The sequence below is a fragment of the Phoenix dactylifera genome, chromosome 8 (assembly GCF_051530095.1).
Source record: "Phoenix dactylifera cultivar Ajwa chromosome 8, Ajwa_hap1_PhDact_Kaust_v1.1, whole genome shotgun sequence".
In the NCBI taxonomy this organism is placed as follows: Eukaryota; Viridiplantae; Streptophyta; class Magnoliopsida; order Arecales; family Arecaceae; genus Phoenix; species Phoenix dactylifera.
The window spans coordinates 3,609,357-3,628,344 of NC_143197.1; the positions used below are offsets into that span (position 1 = coordinate 3,609,357).

At 36.9% G+C, this 18,988-nt stretch overlaps 2 protein-coding genes across 8 annotated transcripts in view; one reads left to right on the forward strand and one right to left on the reverse strand.

The window, feature by feature from the left end:
• LOC103709243 (ARM repeat superfamily protein) overlaps window positions 1–4,060 on the reverse strand; it is a 39,130-nt gene extending 35,070 nt beyond the window's left edge. For 3 of the 7 annotated variants that reach the window (XR_015967784.2, XM_088702410.2, XM_088702409.2), the window contains exons 1-4: window positions 3,617–4,060; window positions 3,376–3,485; window positions 1,121–1,193; window positions 781–842 (exon numbers count right to left, since the gene is read on the reverse strand). Coding sequence is in view for 2 of the 7 variants with exons in the window: in XM_088702408.2 (XP_088558534.2) it covers window positions 781–842; window positions 1,121–1,193; window positions 3,376–3,485; window positions 3,617–3,757 (386 nt within the window). In the remaining 5 variants the exon portion in view is untranslated. The remainder of the gene's footprint in view (window positions 1–780; window positions 843–1,120; window positions 1,194–3,375; window positions 3,486–3,616) is intronic. The other 4 variants (XR_015967783.2, XR_015967781.2, XM_088702408.2 and 1 more) reach the window with 2 other exon arrangements.
• A 2,504-nt stretch (window positions 4,061–6,564) lies between these two features.
• ATERDJ3A (DNAJ heat shock N-terminal domain-containing protein) lies at window positions 6,565–13,769 on the forward strand. The gene is made up of 7 exons (XM_008794488.5): window positions 6,565–6,746; window positions 10,120–10,175; window positions 10,284–10,357; window positions 11,038–11,561; window positions 11,682–12,020; window positions 12,581–12,937; window positions 13,099–13,769. Exons 1-7 carry the CDS (start codon window positions 6,657–6,659, stop codon window positions 13,384–13,386), a joined length of 1,728 nt encoding a protein of 575 aa, XP_008792710.4. The 5' UTR covers window positions 6,565–6,656; the 3' UTR covers window positions 13,387–13,769.
• The last annotated feature ends 5,219 nt before the right edge of the window (window positions 13,770–18,988 follow it).

Here is an 18,988-nt window from a genome sequence, read left to right on the forward strand (position 1 = left end):
TATGACCAGCATATATGGGGACAATATCCATATGCCAGTATAATGTTCCAAGTTCGGACTATTAGCAAGACTCAGATGTATATTAGCAAGACTCGGATGTACATGTGATTAGAGCTAAAGTGAGTTATTACGATTTTATTTTCACAATACTATAATGTATTTTTCATTCCTCACTTATATATGCTGTTAGTTGACTAATTATTGAGTGTCAATACCGATACCAACACTCAAATATCACATACCTTTTAAAAATACCCCTTAGATGCTAAAAAAAAATACAAAATAAAATCACCTAATCTCTTTATCATACATAGAAACCAAAAGAAATCCATGAAAAGGCAAAAAAAAATTAAAAATACATATATTTTTAGTCATCCCAATATGGGATGGTATGAAGCCACATACTGTATGTCAATACAAGACAGCCCAACCAGTACAGTCAAAAAGTATCAGCTACTACCATGAGAACTACTAGATTAACAATCTGAGAAATACGATGCTGTATGTAATGTTATATACAAGGACTCCAAATCAGATTAGCTTTTTAGGAATGATACTGGGAACGCAAAGATTTGACTGGTAGCAAGCAGTAGTCTCCACTATAACAGAGGCCGGATAAATGAGCTAGCAAATGGTATTACAAAATAACAGAGAGACATAAAGACTTCAAACTGATTTGTAAGGACTGCTTAAATAATATCAAATTTAAAATTGCAGATATTAAATTTATTATAACTGCAAGCAATTGATCTTGCAAGAAAACCATAAGTCGAATTGTACCATTCTTTTGGATAATCAATGCGTGCAATTTTGGAGAGAAGAACAGCCAATTGATTTGCTATCTGTAGCAAAACATATACAATAAAAAGCAGAATTAGCAAAGACTTGTTGCTTCCCCTAATAAAGAAGCTCCAAAAAGCATTTGAAATATTTTTCACAATGACAAAAAAGTTCGAGTTGATACATCTAAAGACAAAGTAAATAATCTAAAGACATTTCTAGATATAACCTATCCAGCTTCAGCAAGATCAACAAATAGAATTGAAGAAAAGCAAGCAACATTGATCTGTATCTCAACTACATAATGGCATGTACCACTGAGAATACTGTCAATTTTAACCTGAGTATTCTCCTCACGTATGTGTGACAGCAATTTCTTTCGAAGATGAATCTTTTCTTCATTGCTGATGCCTCTGCAGGAAAAGATTATATATTACACAAGATTAAAAAGATCTTCGGGAGAAATAAGAAGGCTGATTGAGCTAACAACAGCATAGGGTGATAATATATACAATTCAAAGAAGAGGTGGTAAAATAACAAAAATGGTATATCAATAAATTTGAAACACAAAATATATAAGGTTATCTAGATGAGCATAAAATCAGGAGAAAACTAATGGTTCCCTTGGTAGAAAAGGCAGTGCGTCGAGGGTTTTATCATCTGTAGGCATTTTCATAAGCTTAACTCTCAAGCTGTGCTCTCTGCTTACCGTTGCGATCATCCTTGATGCTACTGACCTAGACATCATCACTTTGACCATGTCTGTGGCCTAGATTTGAAGTTCTACAAGTTAGAATTTTCCCATAATTCTTCAGCTTCTCTTGTGCCTCTACAGGCTACAATTTAGCAAAACATCTCTCATTTCTCCTTCATCCGATGAAATTATGTCCATTAGGATTAAGAAGGGACATGATTGTGTGGATAAGGTTCTTAAGTATGGTTGATCTCTTTTAATTTGACCCATCTTCACCTCAAAATCAAGTAACCAAGAGTTAAAACAAGCAAGGTTGGGTCATGCAGTGTATGTAGTTATGGACCGGGGTGGCTTGAGTCGAAGTTTTGTTCATTCATAGTATGAGTGATTTCAATAGAATGATTTCAATACTTTTGTGTGCCTCATAAATAATATTTCTAATAACTACTTGTGAATATAAAATATTTCATAAGCTCAACATAACATAAAGATTGTATTTTATTTCTGCTATATTTGGTTTTGCTTTCTTTGAAGGCATAGCGTAACTTTGGTTTTACTATTTGTAAGTACATTCAAGCATCTAAGGAAAATAGAGAAGCGGTCTCTTACTTCACATATGCCAACTAAATCACCTCTCTCTAGGGGGACACGGAGCGGATGTGGATGGTTCCTATCAAGTTATTTTCCAATGCATACTCATGTGTTTAACGATCCAACGGTCTCTCTCTTCCATTTTTTCGCCACTATTTCCATCTTCCTCTTTTGTATCTTTTATTCATTTTTGCTCTCTCTCTCTCTCTTTTTACTCCAAAAAGTGATAAGAATACTTACCCCATACAATATTTAAAAAATAGTTTCTATTTATCAAGTCATTGGATCCACTGGCTTAGGTTTTTATTATGTTACATAAAGTGGCTGGGTTTTGGATTTTTTTTCCATTCAACTCATAAACCCATTTATGCTTAAGGATAGGAGAATGGTTAACAACTTAATTATTTTTACAAGCATGATTATCACCTTGGATAGGGAAAGGTGTTGGCTCACCTTGTACCCCCTTTCCTTTCCCATTTAATTCTAAATGAAACTTCATAACTCTCTTGAAAAAGTTTGGGCAACCATTTGTCACCTTGGAGGCCCACCTTTACTCTCATTATAATCCCCCCTTTTTTTCAAGCATAGTAAGCAGGCTTATCTCAAGCAAAACTAATTTCTTACACCACGGGCAATGACAATGACCCCCTCTCTTTACCTCCTTCATTACCTTAATGTTTTGACCTACTGCTTGTATTGAGCTCACAGTGTAGGAATAGGTATACCATGTAGACAACCATTATGGAACTCGATCAGAACCCAGATTTTGAGTAAAAAAAAAATCTTCATCAACCGACACATAACTTCCCTAGATTTCCTAGAAATAACTTCCTCGACTGATCCATAAATTCCCTGGGTCACTTCAGATTGCTTTCTCTATCATTTCGCATTTCAGATTTCCAATAATATTTTCTAGAAAAGAAAGGATCGGCAGTTGAAGCAAAGCAGGGAATTCAAATTAACTGTTGGCAGAGCTCTACATAAACAGGATGTGGCAGTTTAGGTTCAGAGCTGAGTACTCGAAGTAGCTCTTGGCATGTAAATATCATAATCAATTGACTGTCACTTGCTACTAGAGCAAAGCAAATTAATCATTCAAACCAGACAGATATTAGGTTGCATTCAAGAAATAAAGAAAGAATCGGTTGTGGTCAAGTAAGTGGAAGAATAGGTCAGAAAGTATCGTCCAGAGTAAACAGGTATCAGGTTGTGCAAGGAAAAGGAATCAATGGTAAACAAATAAGTGGAAGAATACATCATAATAGATCATCCAAACCCAAAAAACACAAAAAGAAGGAAAACAACTCACGGGCTATCTCGCCTATGCCTCCAGTAGCGGCTGATGCTGTTCTTGAAGTACACCGAAGCCAGAAGCCGGACATCTTCCCGGCAGGCCAAATCCCTCGCTGCGATTATCTCCTGCATCCACCATTCCATCAATGAGCCTCCAAACGCATCTTTCGTGATGAAAATGAATGCAGAATCAAGAACGGAACAAGAAAAAAAAGAACCAAGAAATCAAGAAAGATGGAGAGAGGGTGAGATGTTACGAGAAGACAAGAGCAGAAGCCGGGGCGGTTCTCGCACTGTGCGAGCGCGGCCTCCGCCGGCTTGCGGAGGTTCTCGTCGGAGCACAGCGCGTTGGAGAGAAGAGAGTAAACGGTCTGGACGTCGGACGCCGAGAGAGCCATCACCCCCGTTCGAGCTGTAGAGATCTGTTCTCCTCCTTCTTGGAATGGAGGAGGTGAAGGAGGAGACCGGCGGCGACGAATCGAATTCTTGAATGCGATCGGCGGAAGGGAGAGGGTGAGATAGGGTAATGGCTTCTCACCGCGAGACGGAGAGCAGGATGGGGGGTGGGTATGGGATTTATAAACGCTAGGGTTGCGTGGCTTGCGGTCGGAGAGAAGCACAGGGGGCTGCGACAAGGTGCAGGCGATGACAGCGGGCCAGGGAGGTAAGGTCGGTTAATAAAATATTTGAAGAGCTTTTATGAAGTTTTTTCTTTTTTCCGATAAAAAAAAAGATAAAAAAAAAAAAAAGAAACTGGGGCCTTTTTGTCTCGCCGGCATGCTTTAGGTTAACGTGATCTGGTAATTGACTGCCTTCCGCAAGATCGGATCCGGCTCGACCAATTTAATCGGTTGGTATGCACCTTATTGGTCAAGTTTTGTGCAGTAGTTAGCTTAATTTAGCACTGAGGTTGTGACTGTATTTGATATTTTGACCTGAGAGAATTCATATTAATGAAGAGTTGGACAAGTCTCGAATTAAAATTTGATTTAAGATTGTACCCTATAAGTTACTCTACTCGCTATTAGAGTAGTGAATAATGCATGTGATTTTAGCCTATACTAGCCAATGCATTGCATAAAGATATGGTTTAGTTTTCTTATATAGCCAAGATACTTTGTTTTGTCGTAATAATGAATAAGAAATGGCATATTATAAATGACAAGTATTGAGAAATATATCCACATCCTATTGTGTGATGAAAGGACATTCCTGCATAGCGGTTCCATGGTATGATGCATAAAATGTTGATCAATAAATAAAAATCGAAACGGATGTTCCTGACAAATATGTGCACGTGTGGTGGCAACCTGCGGAGGTTCTTATCGATGTATCCACAACAGGCTGCTTGCTTGGCATTGATATGCAATTTCTAACACACGACAATCAAAATCTTGAACACTAACATTAATACGATTGTATATATATCTATGTTGCTTCCTTTTCAAAATTTTCTAATGATTTTCTTTTTTTTTGTTTCTGGTCAAAACGGCTTCCATTTATATAGCTCTAATGTGGATATAGTCTGCCAAATCTAATGAAAGTAAACAGTATAAAGAGTATGAAATACTAGCTGAGCTTGTCCAAAAGACTTCTCCAGAGTGCTGGACAACATACGAAGCGATCTAGTCAGTTGCCCTATTCGACATATTTTGTATTTCTAATTATTTCAAAATACAAAATATGCACATATGAATAATTTCTTGATCGGAAAGTTTGATATGATTTTCATGTAATGGACAGTTGATAAATCAAGCAAACCATGTTGTATTTTATACGATCAAAGAAATTTAATACCATAAGGGCATAAATTGTATCATGCAACAAATCTTTCAGAATTTTTAACTTAAACTACTTCAATATAGATTTAGAAAGATAAAACAGTTTATTGGGAGAAGCTCGAAAATGGAGCTTCTTCGGAAAAGCACTTTTAGCATATGTTGGAAAATTGTTTTGATTTATAAAATCTTTTTCTTTTTAGACCAAGATACTTATAATAAAATATTATAATTACAGCAAATATCTTTTTATATCACAGAAATCTGCAGAAGTTCCAACAAAGAAAATAAAAAATCAAAACTTAATTCCTAAAAATATTATATTGATAAAATATTAATATATAATGATAATGATTATAATATTTTATATCTTTATTATTGTATTATACTATAAATATAATATTATATTGCATTATATCGTAATACATTGATATGTTATGCTATATGATATCAACTTATGTTAGATTATTATGCTATAGCATACAATATTATATTACTATATTATAATAGTATTATTAATATTATACTATATAATATATTTATGTATTAATACATATTATATTTTATTATGCTTTGTTGTATAATATTATGCAATGTGTTTTATGGTCATTTTGGCGTACCAAAAATAATTTTTTAGTTTGTTTATCAAATATATATTAAAGTTTCACATCGCTTTAGAAACGTAGTTACCAAATAACAAATAGCTGTTTATAAAAATTTGGCTTCAAAAAGCACTACTTTCAAAAGTTCTATTGCTAACAATTCTGCCAAATGGGGATGATTTTTCAGCATCCAATTTTAGGATATGCTTGAAATGAAAGGGGAATAAGTAACTTCCGTTTCATCCATTTAGTCTAGAAAAGTTTTATTCCTCTAAAACTCAAGCCTTGACTCTTCTCTAATATTCAAATTCTATTTCGATTTTGGCCACAAACTAATAGAGGATATGGTCATTCCAGTTTTCATTCCAATTGTGAACTAAATGTTCCTTGGTTTAGATAATCTTCTCTATTTCATTTGAGAAGGTAAGGAACAACCTTCTTGCAAATGGTATCTAAACAATATTTTTAATTTTTCCTCCTACAATTTCTGTGCGGAAGATTCATACGCCAGAATGGACTTCGATCTACCCAGTACAAATAGCCATCGTATGGGTTCACGGGCTCCGTATTGGGTTCGGACCCATGCAACTGCCTCCCGCCCAAAAATACAAGTTTGCGCGGAACCGCCGCATAACCAAACCAACGGGTCGGATCGCATCGGACGAGCACGTTGGCACCGCAAGCGATAAATTCGGGACCCGCGATCCTAAAATCCAATTGGTCGAAGTCGCTGGAAACACCTAAACTAGCCACGTGTCCCAGCTCGCGAACCATCTCGACGCCCCGAAGGCCGCCACCCCTCTCGGGTCCCCATAAAACCCGGGAGAGACTTTTGAGAAAAATAAAGAAAAGAAATCAAGGGGGAAGAAAGAAAAGGAGAAAAGAGTAAATCCAAACCTAAGCATCACCGGCCGACGATGCTTCGCCGAGTTCTTCTTTCGCTGTTCTTGGTCCTTCCTCTCCTCTTCTTCTTGGCCGGCGAAGCCAAAACCCTGGATCCTTACAAGGTGCAAATCCTTCCCCCCCTTCTTCAATTGATCAGTGTATCTAGTTTGACGATGTTTGGATGCGAAATTTTGGGGTTTGTTTTGTTTTTTCTTCTTCGTACCGCATTCTTTTCTATTTTGGTAGATTGAAGTGTATTTTGGAATCCCGTGTCTCGCATGCTTTCTGTTTGAATGGAAAGAGAGTTTTTCTCTCTTTTTTTTTTGTAATATCTTGTTCACAAGCCGGTCATCCTGGCGGGTGAAGCGCGGGCAAAAATTCGACAAGAATTCGCTATCAATTCGTTTGTTTTTTTGTGGACGGGGTGATGCATTTTGTATAATTGCCGTAGTTTATTGTATAATTGCAGAAACAACTTACCGGTTATCAGAAAACAAGGTTCTGATTTTTTCGAGGCGTTTGGGAAATGTGAAAGAATTTTGCTGCCATGACATCGCACTTGAAAGCTCTCCAACCCCAACGTTCCTTATCATTTTCTAGTTGTAGTGGTTTTTCCTTTTTTTTAAAAAAAAAATAATCACCACCGGACTCTATCCTCATCAGCCCTCTTCGTGATGATTTTCATACTTTCTTTTTTTAAAAATAAAGTTCTGTAATTTAAAGTCAAATAGTCGAGAAGCAAGAAGGCATGATTTTGAAGCGACCAATGGAAATACTATTTGATTATGTCAGATGGGTGCAAGGGATCCATCTTGTAAGACTACTTGAGTTTTGGTTCAGCTTTCCTCCTCAGTGACCAAACTTGCTTGTTTCCCCTCCTGTGGTGATTAAAGGTTGTGTCTTGATCATTAAGGAGGAAACGATTATCAAGAAGCATCATTACTAGAAGATATCTTCTAAACATTCTTTCGGATATCTGCACATTTAAAAATGTGAAGTGATAGCTTAAATCATAATCATTGGTATTGAGACGAGAAGGTTAAAAATGGAAACATTCTTTTAGAGCATGATGCAATCATATCTTGTGATTGGGGTAAATGATAAATCAAATGAATGATATTGATGGGAAAGCTGACTGTGGGAAGGGAGAGGATTATGCAGAAGGGTCAGGGAAGTATCTGGACCTAACAATATGTTTTTGAATATATGCTTTTACATACAATAGCGATCTCTCATAGGAAGCATTATAGAGGACTCGAGAATACTTGTTTTGGTAGAGCATACGTTAATTGTAGGAATGAATGGCAAAGATGTATCTGTAAGACTGATCTGAATAATGGATTCTATGATTAAATAATAAAGATTTTAGATTCACATGGCAAGCAAGGGCCCAGAAGGATTTTTAAGGAAATACCACCAATAGAGGCTTTTTTGGTCCAAAATTAAAATGGAATCTTTATGTTGGGGTCTTGAACAGAGACAGTTTTATCCAACAGCGAGAATTTCTCCAAATATGTGCTTGAGTTTATTCAAGGTGCGAGCAAAACTCAGATTGGAGAAGAATATGGTAAAATATTCGGAAAGATTTGATTCAATTGTGAATCACTCCTATTGAAAATAGGATTGGCTAGCTATTATCTTTCTGTGGATGTCTGGTAATCTGTTTCATGCAGCGTAGCGAGGAATTCTAAGTCATAGATGTAGGACCCTTTACATGTATTACCTATTGCTCATGCAATTTGGGGTCTTTAGAAGATTCTTTCAAAATGGGCTTTGATAAGCAAGGATTTGAGTTAGTGCCTATAGAATCTTCTTCTATCTGAAGAAATGATTCATCAAAATTAAATCTGTTTTCCACAGCTAACTAGTGATATTGATATTTTTCCATACTTTGTATCTGGAATGCTTCACTTGATTTCCCCTGCACTCTCAAGCATTCATCCACGGCCGTGAATGACTGTTAATTTCAATTTTCCACCTTGTTTCTCTAGGAGTAAGGCAAAAATTCGAGGAAGGAGAACAATCTAATTCAAATTTGATTCATTGTCGGTGACCATGATGACAATCTCCTTTCTTTTCTTTCCTTCTTTTTTTATTAAAAAAAAAAGAACGTTTTCTTCTCATCAATACCAGTGGCATACATCAGAGTATATCAACAGGCTTAGCATTCTTCATGCTGTCACACATATATGCAGAATTAATTGCTGACTTCTTTGGCGCTTCATTCCATCTCTCCACACACATTCTTTTTTTGTTCTGGCTAAGACAATACTTTTGAATTAGTGGGAGATGTTTTTCAAACTCTACACATATCCAGGCATTGGAAAGGTTATACTTACTGAAAAGTAGCTCAAAAAAGAGGATTGTATCTGGAAACTAATCTCACTCCATATTGTTTAACCCATAAAAAATGTCTTTCTTGACTAAGCAAACATGTTTTGCTTTCAACATAAATAGTCATTCTTTACGGTTCCAGAAACCTCTGGAAGTTGCATCCTAACTCTGTTTCTCCATGACAAAATGATTGTTGAAAAGAAGATTTTACATTTGGTGGAGGCACTGGCAAGAAAATCTTGGGAGCTTATCTTTGAAGTACAACTCTAGAACTTTTCATTTAGCACAAGAGCTTGACATTGAGGAGGTGGATGCTGGTAATTAAGTTAATGCTGGTGTAATATGGAATGACAATTGTTGCAAGTAAAAACACCTTCATATGCTGGAAAGTTGCTTTTATTTAGGATGTCGACGTATAGTTTGGTCTAAAGAGTTTTTTTCTTTTTTTTCACTTCTTCCAGTCCTATTTCCACTCACTGGAAGCAATGTAGAAGTCCCATGAAACTTATAGAATTATTCATCTACTAAACTTTGTCCTTTTCTGATCTCTTCTCTCTCATCTTTTGTTTCATCTCAGTACCATGCCAGTGGTACTTCATATTGGTCAATTAGAATAATCATCTTCAAAATGCATTTTAATGCTAGTATATGGTCAGTTTGGCTTTTCTATTGCTCATTCTGGAATCTTTTAATTTGGTCTAAGATTCTTTGGAAATTTAAATCCTTCATTTCCTTTGTCTGACTATTGAATTGCTTTTATACATAAAAATTGGACTCAATATATTCCCATAATTAACTGGTCATAGAGGGACAGTAGTTTGATGGATTATGTCAATCAAGTGACTAGATATCATGTTGCCCAACCTCTTTTGCATTTGATAAATGTAAAATTCTTATTTTATCATTTTTAAAGTATTTCATTCTGATTTAAAAAATATTAGATAACATTGGTAGAGGTAGAAAAGTTTTTATCCAGTTATCAGGCTTACTGTTGATCCGATTCACTTTGTGGAATTTTGGTGCTTTCATTTATGAGTTTGGGTACCTTGAATTATTTTTTCTTAAAATTGCTTTGCCATTGCAATTGGCGTGTATGTTTATGTCATTTGTAGACTGATGCTTTGCGCAGTGCCTACAACTCACATATCTTTTGATCTCCAGGTCCTTGGGGTTGATAAAAATGCTAGTCAGCGTGATATTCAAAAAGCCTTTCACAAGTAGGTGTTCTTAAATATGTAACTGTATATTGTACAGAATGTGATTGTTGATATCTTTTCTTCTGCTGGATAGCTTGTTTTGATGCCTGTGTTCCCCCTTTCTTGCAGGCTATCTCTGCAGTACCACCCTGATAAGAATAAAAATAAGGGTGCACAGGAGAAATTTGCTGAGATCAACAATGGTAGCGTGTTTTATATTGTTTTGAAGATATGAGAGTTACTTCCTGGAATTCACTACTGTCTTCTAGATGTTTTGACTCATGGGTTAAGGCTGAGCTTGTTTCTTTCGTTGTTTTACATTTTTTTTATGAGTGAAATGTTTCTGTCAACATCCTTTTTCTGTTTTGATTTTTTTTTTTTTGAAAGTTATTTTGGTTTTATTCCTTAACTTGAAGATGCAAAAAATTTTGGGGTTATATATTATCATTTTTTTCCCGCTGGACTATTTAGATGTAAATATCTGGTTGTTGGTCTTGAACATGCACAGTCAACCTAACCATGTGTAGTAGGTCAACATCCAGACATGGAGAACATTTACCTTCCCCTCTTCCTCCGAATGGTAGAAATTGAAATTAGTGGCTGTTTGTCCTCTTATACACAGTCAAAGTTAATGTGCTTCCTTTGCGGAGGAGATTATCTTAACTCCTTAACTTTTGTGCCATTAGAACTCATGATGTGTTTGTCCATAGTTGTCACCTATATTTCTTTTCTGAGGTTTTTGTGTTCAAAATTATTAGGAGTAACAAATACTATTCTTATTAAGTCCCTGCTCTTTGTGCATAGTTTCCTGATTATGTTGTAAACATGCTTTAATAGTGTATACGCATATGTTTTAATAATTATACTTTTCTTTTTCCTCTAGCATATGAAATTCTCTCAGATGAAGAGAAGAGGAAGAACTATGATTTGTATGGAGATGAGAAGGGTAACCCAGGATTTGATGGAGGTAATTTTGGGAATCAAGATGGATATACATACTTCACCACTGGTGGCCCTGGAAGCAGTTACTTTACCTCTAACCCTGGTGGATGGCAGACAATGGGTGGTCAAGGAAATACAAAGACTTTTTCCTTCTCCTTTGGTGGCGATCATGGTGCTGGTGGAAATCCATTTGGTTTTAACTTTGGTGATATATTTTCCAACTTTTTTGGTGGTGGGATGAATGCTGGGAACCATTATGGTGGTTTCGGTAGCTCGGGTGGACCGAGCTCCAGATCTGCTACTTCTGGGAGCCTTGAGGATGTCAATTCACATTTTTTTAACAAACAAATAAGTGGTCAAGGCTTGACTTGGCTTCTGTTATTTTATACACCTTCTGCCAGGGGATATCATGTATTAGAATCCATTGTAGAGGATGTTGCGAGTTCATTACATGGAGCATTAAAGGTAAGTCCATGATCTGTGTGCATTCTTCCTTCTTCAAATTCTTATGTTCTCATGTCGCCATTATGCTCTATCAACTCATCTGAGATATGCACCATTAAGTAGTATTCATTCCTTTTGCAGGCTGGTAGGATAAATTGCCTTAGTGAACAGACTTTGTGTAAGGATCTTGGTGTATCAGCCGCCAAATCAGCTCGTTTGTTCATTTACTCATATAAATCTTGTGAAAAGGGCTCATTGGTAGAATATGGTGGCGAATTTGATGTTAGGAGTCTGAAAAGCTTCTCTCAGGACCAACTACCAAGATTTTCGAAACGGGTAGACCTTGGTTGGTTTGATTTTTCCTCGAGCACCTCAAATCTTCCACAAGTTTTACTGCTCTCGACTAAGAAAGATACACCAGTTATGTGGCGTGCTGTCAGTGGCTTGTATTGCAAACACTTTGTATTTTATGATGCGGAGGTAAGCTTATAAATAATTTGTTGCATGTTATGGTCCATACTTTTCTGTCCTTGTATGTTGCTTCTTCCGATTAATTTTGTGCACGACGAGTTTTATTTTCCTGCTGCTTGCCTGACACTGCACTTTATATACCAAACTTCCATGTCATCATATGCCCCTTATTCCAGTTGGTTTTACCCTTGGGTTTCCACTCATCTACTACAGATTTTTGCAGAAGAGTCCCTGTTAAAAAAAGAAAATTTAAGTGGCGCATTTTGTTCATTATTTAAATGGTATTAACATACAGCATTCTCATTTTCAACTTGTATATAAACTTCTTGATTTTTACTTAAAAAATTAGTTCATAAAACTCAATAAATTATGAACATGACTCCCCCACATTTTTAACTTTTTGATTTTAAATTATATTTACTCTCCAATAATACAGCTGCAAATTAGGACTTCTGAACTGCATCACACTATTGTTGCATCACCGTGTGCCTTTCTGCAAAGAGTCTATAACACTAGGTGAAGTCTTGTTTAAGCTACTAGATTGTAAATGGTTGTTTCTGTTTCTGAAGGTTCATGATGTTTCACACCCTACTTTAAAAAGGTTTGGTGTGAAGGAGCTTCCGGCTGTTGTTGGTAGACTTGCAAATGGTGAGGAGTATGTTCTGAGAGCACGAATCACTGTAAAGGATCTAAAAGCTGGCATCAATGAGTTGGGAGCATTGCTTGAAAGTTTTGAGAAGAAAAATAAGAAGGCAACTTCAAACCAGGCCAAGAAATCATCACAGACAGAATCACAGGAGGGCAATGTTCCTTTACTCACGTCTCTGAATGTAGATAATATTTGTGGAGACAGGACTGCCGTATGCATCATAGGTGCCTTCAGGTCATCCAAAGCTAAAGAGAAGCTAGAAGCCATTCTGTCCGCGGTTAGTAGATCTGACTCGCGTTTTCTTGGTTTCTCCAAAGTTGTTGTGTATTTTAATAAATCTGAGACATTGGACTTTTATTATTATCATTCACTCCTGTTGTTGACTGAGGGTTGCTGCAAATACTGATAACTGCTGGTCTCTTGACCCTTATCATTCAGGTCTCCCAGAAGTCATTAGTGAGGCGACAAAACCAGGCTGAGAACTCTGGCGATTCAATCTCTTACTCTCTGCTGGATGCCTCCAAGCATTCGGCGTTTCTGTATTCCTTTGACAGGTCAGGGTTCAGGTCCTTCGATAAGCTTCTGGTGGCTTACAAGCCTCGAAAAGGGAAATTTGCAGTTTATACAGATGAAGTTACGATGGAGGAAGCAGAGAAGTTTGTCGGTTCTGTTCTTAATGGGGATATCCGGTTCTCTAAGATTCGTCAGAAACCTGTTTTTAGATGAGTCTTGAAAATAGCGAGACTTGCAAATTTTGAGAAGTTAGCATATAGATTTGTTCTTCTCCAGGCTGCACTTTCTTGGTAGACTTGAAACTCCAAAGATGACATTCTAATCTACAGCTGTAGTATATAACCAGTTCCAGATCTTCCGCTGCCTGATTGTGTGCGCAGCTCTATGCTTGTGGTTCCTGGCATAAGCGAGTATGTTATTGTTTTCATCAGCCGGCGGTGCTGGAGAAAACGAGGGAAGACATCAGCAAGGTTCATAATTGTTGCGTCTTTGTATAGAGAGGAAGGAGATGGCAACCCAAGAAAAAGGGTTTATAAGTACAACATATGTACTTTAATTCATCAATGAAGATTTCTTGTTTATTCTCTGAAAACAAATATTAGAGCAAATTAGGAAGGTTTTTTGGTCTCGACAAGCACGCTACTAGCAGTCCATTGTTTCAGTGGGGTGCGTGTGCTCCCACAAGCATGGCCAGGTCCTGGCTGAATTTTTCTCAGGCTGCGGTAGTGGCACCGTTGCCCAAATTATAAGCTTGGCGTTGCTAAGGCCAGGTTTGGAACAAGGTTTCAGTGAGACTGGCATCCTCAGAAATGATCCTCTGTTTTATTGCTAAAAGAAATACCAACAGTGCCTCCCAGAAGCTCCCACAAATCTGTTAAATAGCAAGCCTGGTCTTCCGAAGCAAGGATCGACTTTTAATCTTTCTCGGGGCCCCGGTATGTTCATTATTGTCTTATCTTCACGAGCACGGTCATGTTTGCGGCTGCATGCATTGTATGGAAACCTGGTGCTACACATTATATTGAGAAGCAACCTTGCAATTCTCTGCATATTCTGATAGCTGTCTGAAAGCAAAAAAAAAAAATAGCAAAGATAATTTCAAGTGCACCATTATTTGATAACAGATTTGCTTGTATCCCATTGCTGTTCATCGGTAGAATCATTTTAAGCCATTGTGAGTTGCAAAAATACCTGCATTACAATCTACACTCTGATGCAAGCCAACTAACTGTAAACTGAGTGAAGTTATATATGAATCTACACTCTGAAAGCAAAAAAAAAAATAGCAAAGATAATTTCAAGTGCACCATTACTTGATAACAGATTTGCTTGTATCCCATAGCTGTTCATCGGTAGAATCATTTTAAGCCATTGTGAGTTGCAAAAATACCTGCATTACAATCTACACTCTGATGCAAGCCAACTAACTGTAAACTGAGTGAAGTTATATATGAAAACCATGAGCCAGGCTTAGTTATGGCGTGGAACCTATTGTGACCTAGGCTGGTCTCTGCCTGCTAGAACTGAGAGGTGGAAAATGGTAGCCGGACCACCTGAAAAGCAGCTCCAGATATATTGACATGTTGTCACGGTCCCATGAGCCACGTAGGGACGAGTACCGCCACCTTTTCTAATTACTTGATGTATGAGGTCGTGGTTGGGACGTAATGTCATGTGCTTGGGATGTATTTGACTTGCTGTCAATCTATCAGGCATGCTTAAGAAAAATTATTACGTGGACCAAGTTGATCGTGAATTTAGGATGAAATAAATCTACTTAATAATTTCATCCTAAATTGAAATAAATCTACTTAGGATGATTTCACCCCAGGTCCATGGTGGATCTGGTCAACCTAATATTTTTTTCTATTTTATGACATGCTTTAGTTGGCTAGCACCAGATACCTTGTGATGGAACCGAAAAAAGACACGTCGCCTGAGAGCTTGGGGCATCATTTCAGTCAAAAAAGAGTTTTGAGGCATCGCGTGAGAGCTTGAGGCATCATTTCAATCAAAAAAGAGTTTTTGGCATCATGAGACAACCGGCTGTTTCATCTCATCAACAGCCTATGCGGCATGCAAACGCATGGCGTACCTACGGCCTATCTGAATCCTAAACTTTTAGGTGAGCGTTCTAAAGCCAGCCCTAGAAATCAGAGTTCATTTTATCCGACCACGGCATGCCATATTCCCCAATCCATGCTTTCTGGGACCTTGTAGCTGAGAATGAGTGTAACCTATGGCTCAGGGTAGATCATATCCCAGCCACACTCTCAAAAGTTTCCATTATGATTATGATGCTAGGAATAAAGGAGAAATTATTGCCTATACTGCAAGTACCATGTGGCCGAGCATGCAGGTTGCTGTTTCATGTAAGCCTTACTCATCAAGCATATATCTCCATGTGGTCGTTAATGGCTGCATGTCTAGCCATGCTGGTGTATGCAGTGTAGACAATAATTTATCAAAATAAAAGTAGTTAGTTATTGATCAAAAATAATTTATTGGGATAAAAGGAGTTAATTATTGATCAGAACTTTTTTATCTTACAGAGAGACTACTTTCTTTCATGGCTATTTGTAACCTTGGTTAGACTTTAGAGCAAAAACTTACCATAGCGATCATCAAATTATATTGTGGGGACATGGCATCATGTCAAACCTAACTCCCACTGGCCGTACAATGCCGCGATGTCGACAGATCAGGCAGTATCATGTGCGGTGCCAAGCATACGAGGTATCCGGATAAGGGAGCTGCTATCCCTCCGGAGGGGGGGGGTGGGCTGCCTTTGTTAAAGAAAGGGATTCTTTTGTTCTGGTGTTAGGGTATGGGAAGAAGATATGATGCAATCGACTTGGGGCCCCTTCACTTTGCCCCATGGAGGAAGAGTGAAGCTGGGACTTTGAATGAGTGAATGTGATGCTGGGCCTCTCCTTGGTTGCATATATGCGTGCATCTGCCCGCCTTATGACCTCAAATGGATTTAATGGCAATGACATGAAGAGAAGGGAGCACCGTTTGGATCGCATCGTTGTCAGAAGGAGAGTTTGTAAGAAAAGTGTTCGGATACAAGTAATCTAGACTTCTCACTGTATCATTCAATAGTTCGAGATGCCTTATCCTGGAGAAATTATTGTCTACGCTACGTGCAAGTGCACGCAACCAATCACGACCATTAGTTTCTGTGATTGGCTGCATGCATGGCCATGCTGGTGGTGCAGGCATTGTCGGAAATAATTTCTCCTTATCCGAACCATCATACTGTTGCTCAGTCTAACTCTCTTAGTTAGGCATATCATTTAGTGTAACTTCTGCTGCTTTATTGGGTAAACTTGCTTTTTCCTTTCACCAGGCCTCAGAATAAGCAATCACAATCTATTCCTCTGTGCAAGTTTACTGTCAGTCCATTTGTTTCTTTGATAAGGTGGAATAACTTTATTGGCTTGGGGAACAAAACTAGTGCTGTATATAGGCATCTAATTCAGGCAGTACCAATCTGCATATAAAGAAAATGAAGAATAAAAATTTTTATTACTTCAAATTTAGGAAAGATATTTTGCACCTTAAACATGCTTCCTTGCGCATCGCGTCAACTGCACCTTTTCTTTTCTTATCTACAATCCCTATCGTGATGTTAACTAACGAACAAACCATCAAATCTCTTGTGGCTTCTCTCTTGATTTGATTTAGCTAGGCTTTACTTTCAAACCAAATGGTTGTGAATGTGTTTTTCCATGGTTTCAAGTTAGTACAGGTTCTTTTTCTGAAAGCGAAGAAAGCTACATGATATCACTTATATTATTGTTATATGAGCTTAATTTATTTTCTAGATCGATGCTTATGAATATGAGAATGTCAAATGATACTAGAATAAAGACACGAGCCTCCATAGCAAAATGTTAATAAAGTTCTATAACACCAAAGACTAGAAGCGAGATCGGAATTGGAGGCGAGTCACTGCCTTCCACTATGGCTTTGGGCCTTTGGCATTTGCAAAGAAAGCCTGCCGACATTGCACGCCCTTAACTGGAGTCCAAGCGAGCTATAATTTTGGAGTACGGGCCTGTACTTCTTGTGGGTCCATTATTAACTGGAGTCCAAGCGAGCTATAGTTTTCGAAGATATCTATCATGAATTCGTGATCTCTATATATCATTGGTTGATGGGGTCTGCATCACGGGCTAGCTCAGATGATGTGACTTTCTTTGGCTGAAACACACTCGAAGATATCAAATTGATGACTCTCTCCAATCATTGAGGAAACCGCTGGGTGTATGGAAATTAGTTGGCTTGGGCCATAACATCTGATCGTTCCATTGCTTTGATATCTTACCTTCTCTAATATCCTCTATCAATGTCACATGTCAAAAGCTTTCTAATTTGTTCATGTAGACAATAATGCTCTCCAGAAAGATGGTAAAAATTTCTTTTTTTTTTTTTAAATGTATTTATTCCCTCTACTTTCAACTTAGCTCATGACATTTTTCCGAGCATTGCTGCATAAGGTAAATACAAAGACATTCGCATGGGGTTGCAGTGCAGTGGTTAATGCACTAGCTTCCTTTCTTGTAAGACTTTTGAGGTCGAGCACATAGAAAAAAATCTGGTGATCCCTGTATGAACCTCATCAATATTTTTGACATCATGTTACCTTTTCTTATTATTAAATAAAACTAGTTCTTACAAACAGATAAAAATATCAGACATACAATGCCATGCACTTGCATATAAATTTTCTCCATACTGCAAGGACGTGGGAAAGGATAGGAAACCTCTGCAGTCTCATTCATGTATCCGGTGGGCATGACAATGACCTAGATTACGACTAGCTGACATTTTCAAGAAATAAATTTAACTTTCTTTTCTCTTCAATTTTGAAATAGAATAAGGATCAAGCTATCCTTTGACTACTTGGTTAGAAGATACTGTAAATGATATCTCTTCCCAAATGTTTGGTTGGGGTCATGAGGGGGAGCATTGACAAGATAAGAATGGATAGCCTGCCTCCATCCACCATTTGGTTCAAATTTTTTTTTAAGAAGAATAGATGGAAAGAAGGTATTACACATTCATTTTAGTCTATCAATTCGTATCCTCCCAAATTAGAATGATGGATGGAGCATACAAAGAATATATATTTTTTTATTTTTTTATTTTTGTAAAGAATGAATCTTTAAATCGACAAAATTATCCTTAATTAAGTTTTTGACAAAATCCTAACATTTCTTCGCTCTTTTACTAGCATACACTACCTCTCATTAAATTATAATTTAATTAATTATATATGTAATTACTATATACAAATAAATTAATTCATACATAATTATTTATGAAATCAATTATTAAATTAAATTAAATTAAAATTAAATATTTATATATTTTAATATAATTATAAATTATAAAATTACAAATTTTGTATACTGCCTTATTTATTTAATATAAATAAATATTATAAATTAATAATAATAATATTTTTTTTAATTAAAGAGTAGTTTAGTAAAAAATATTATACAAATATTATTTATTTTTTTATTTCTTTTCTACCAAATAGAAAAAAAAATCATTCACATCCATCCTTCACCAAATATATCAAAGATGGAGAAAAAATTCATCATTCTTTCTACCTCTTATTTCTTTATTTATTTATTTTTCTATTCATTCTTCCTTCAATCCATCTTTTTTGGCTTACATAAGCTGCATGTCGTTTTTTTTTTGGTACAACGGCAGCTTACATCCGACGAATATAAATACGGCCAATAAAATTAAAAAATAAAAGACTACTTAGGGCCTCTGGCAATGATGCATCGTTTATTGA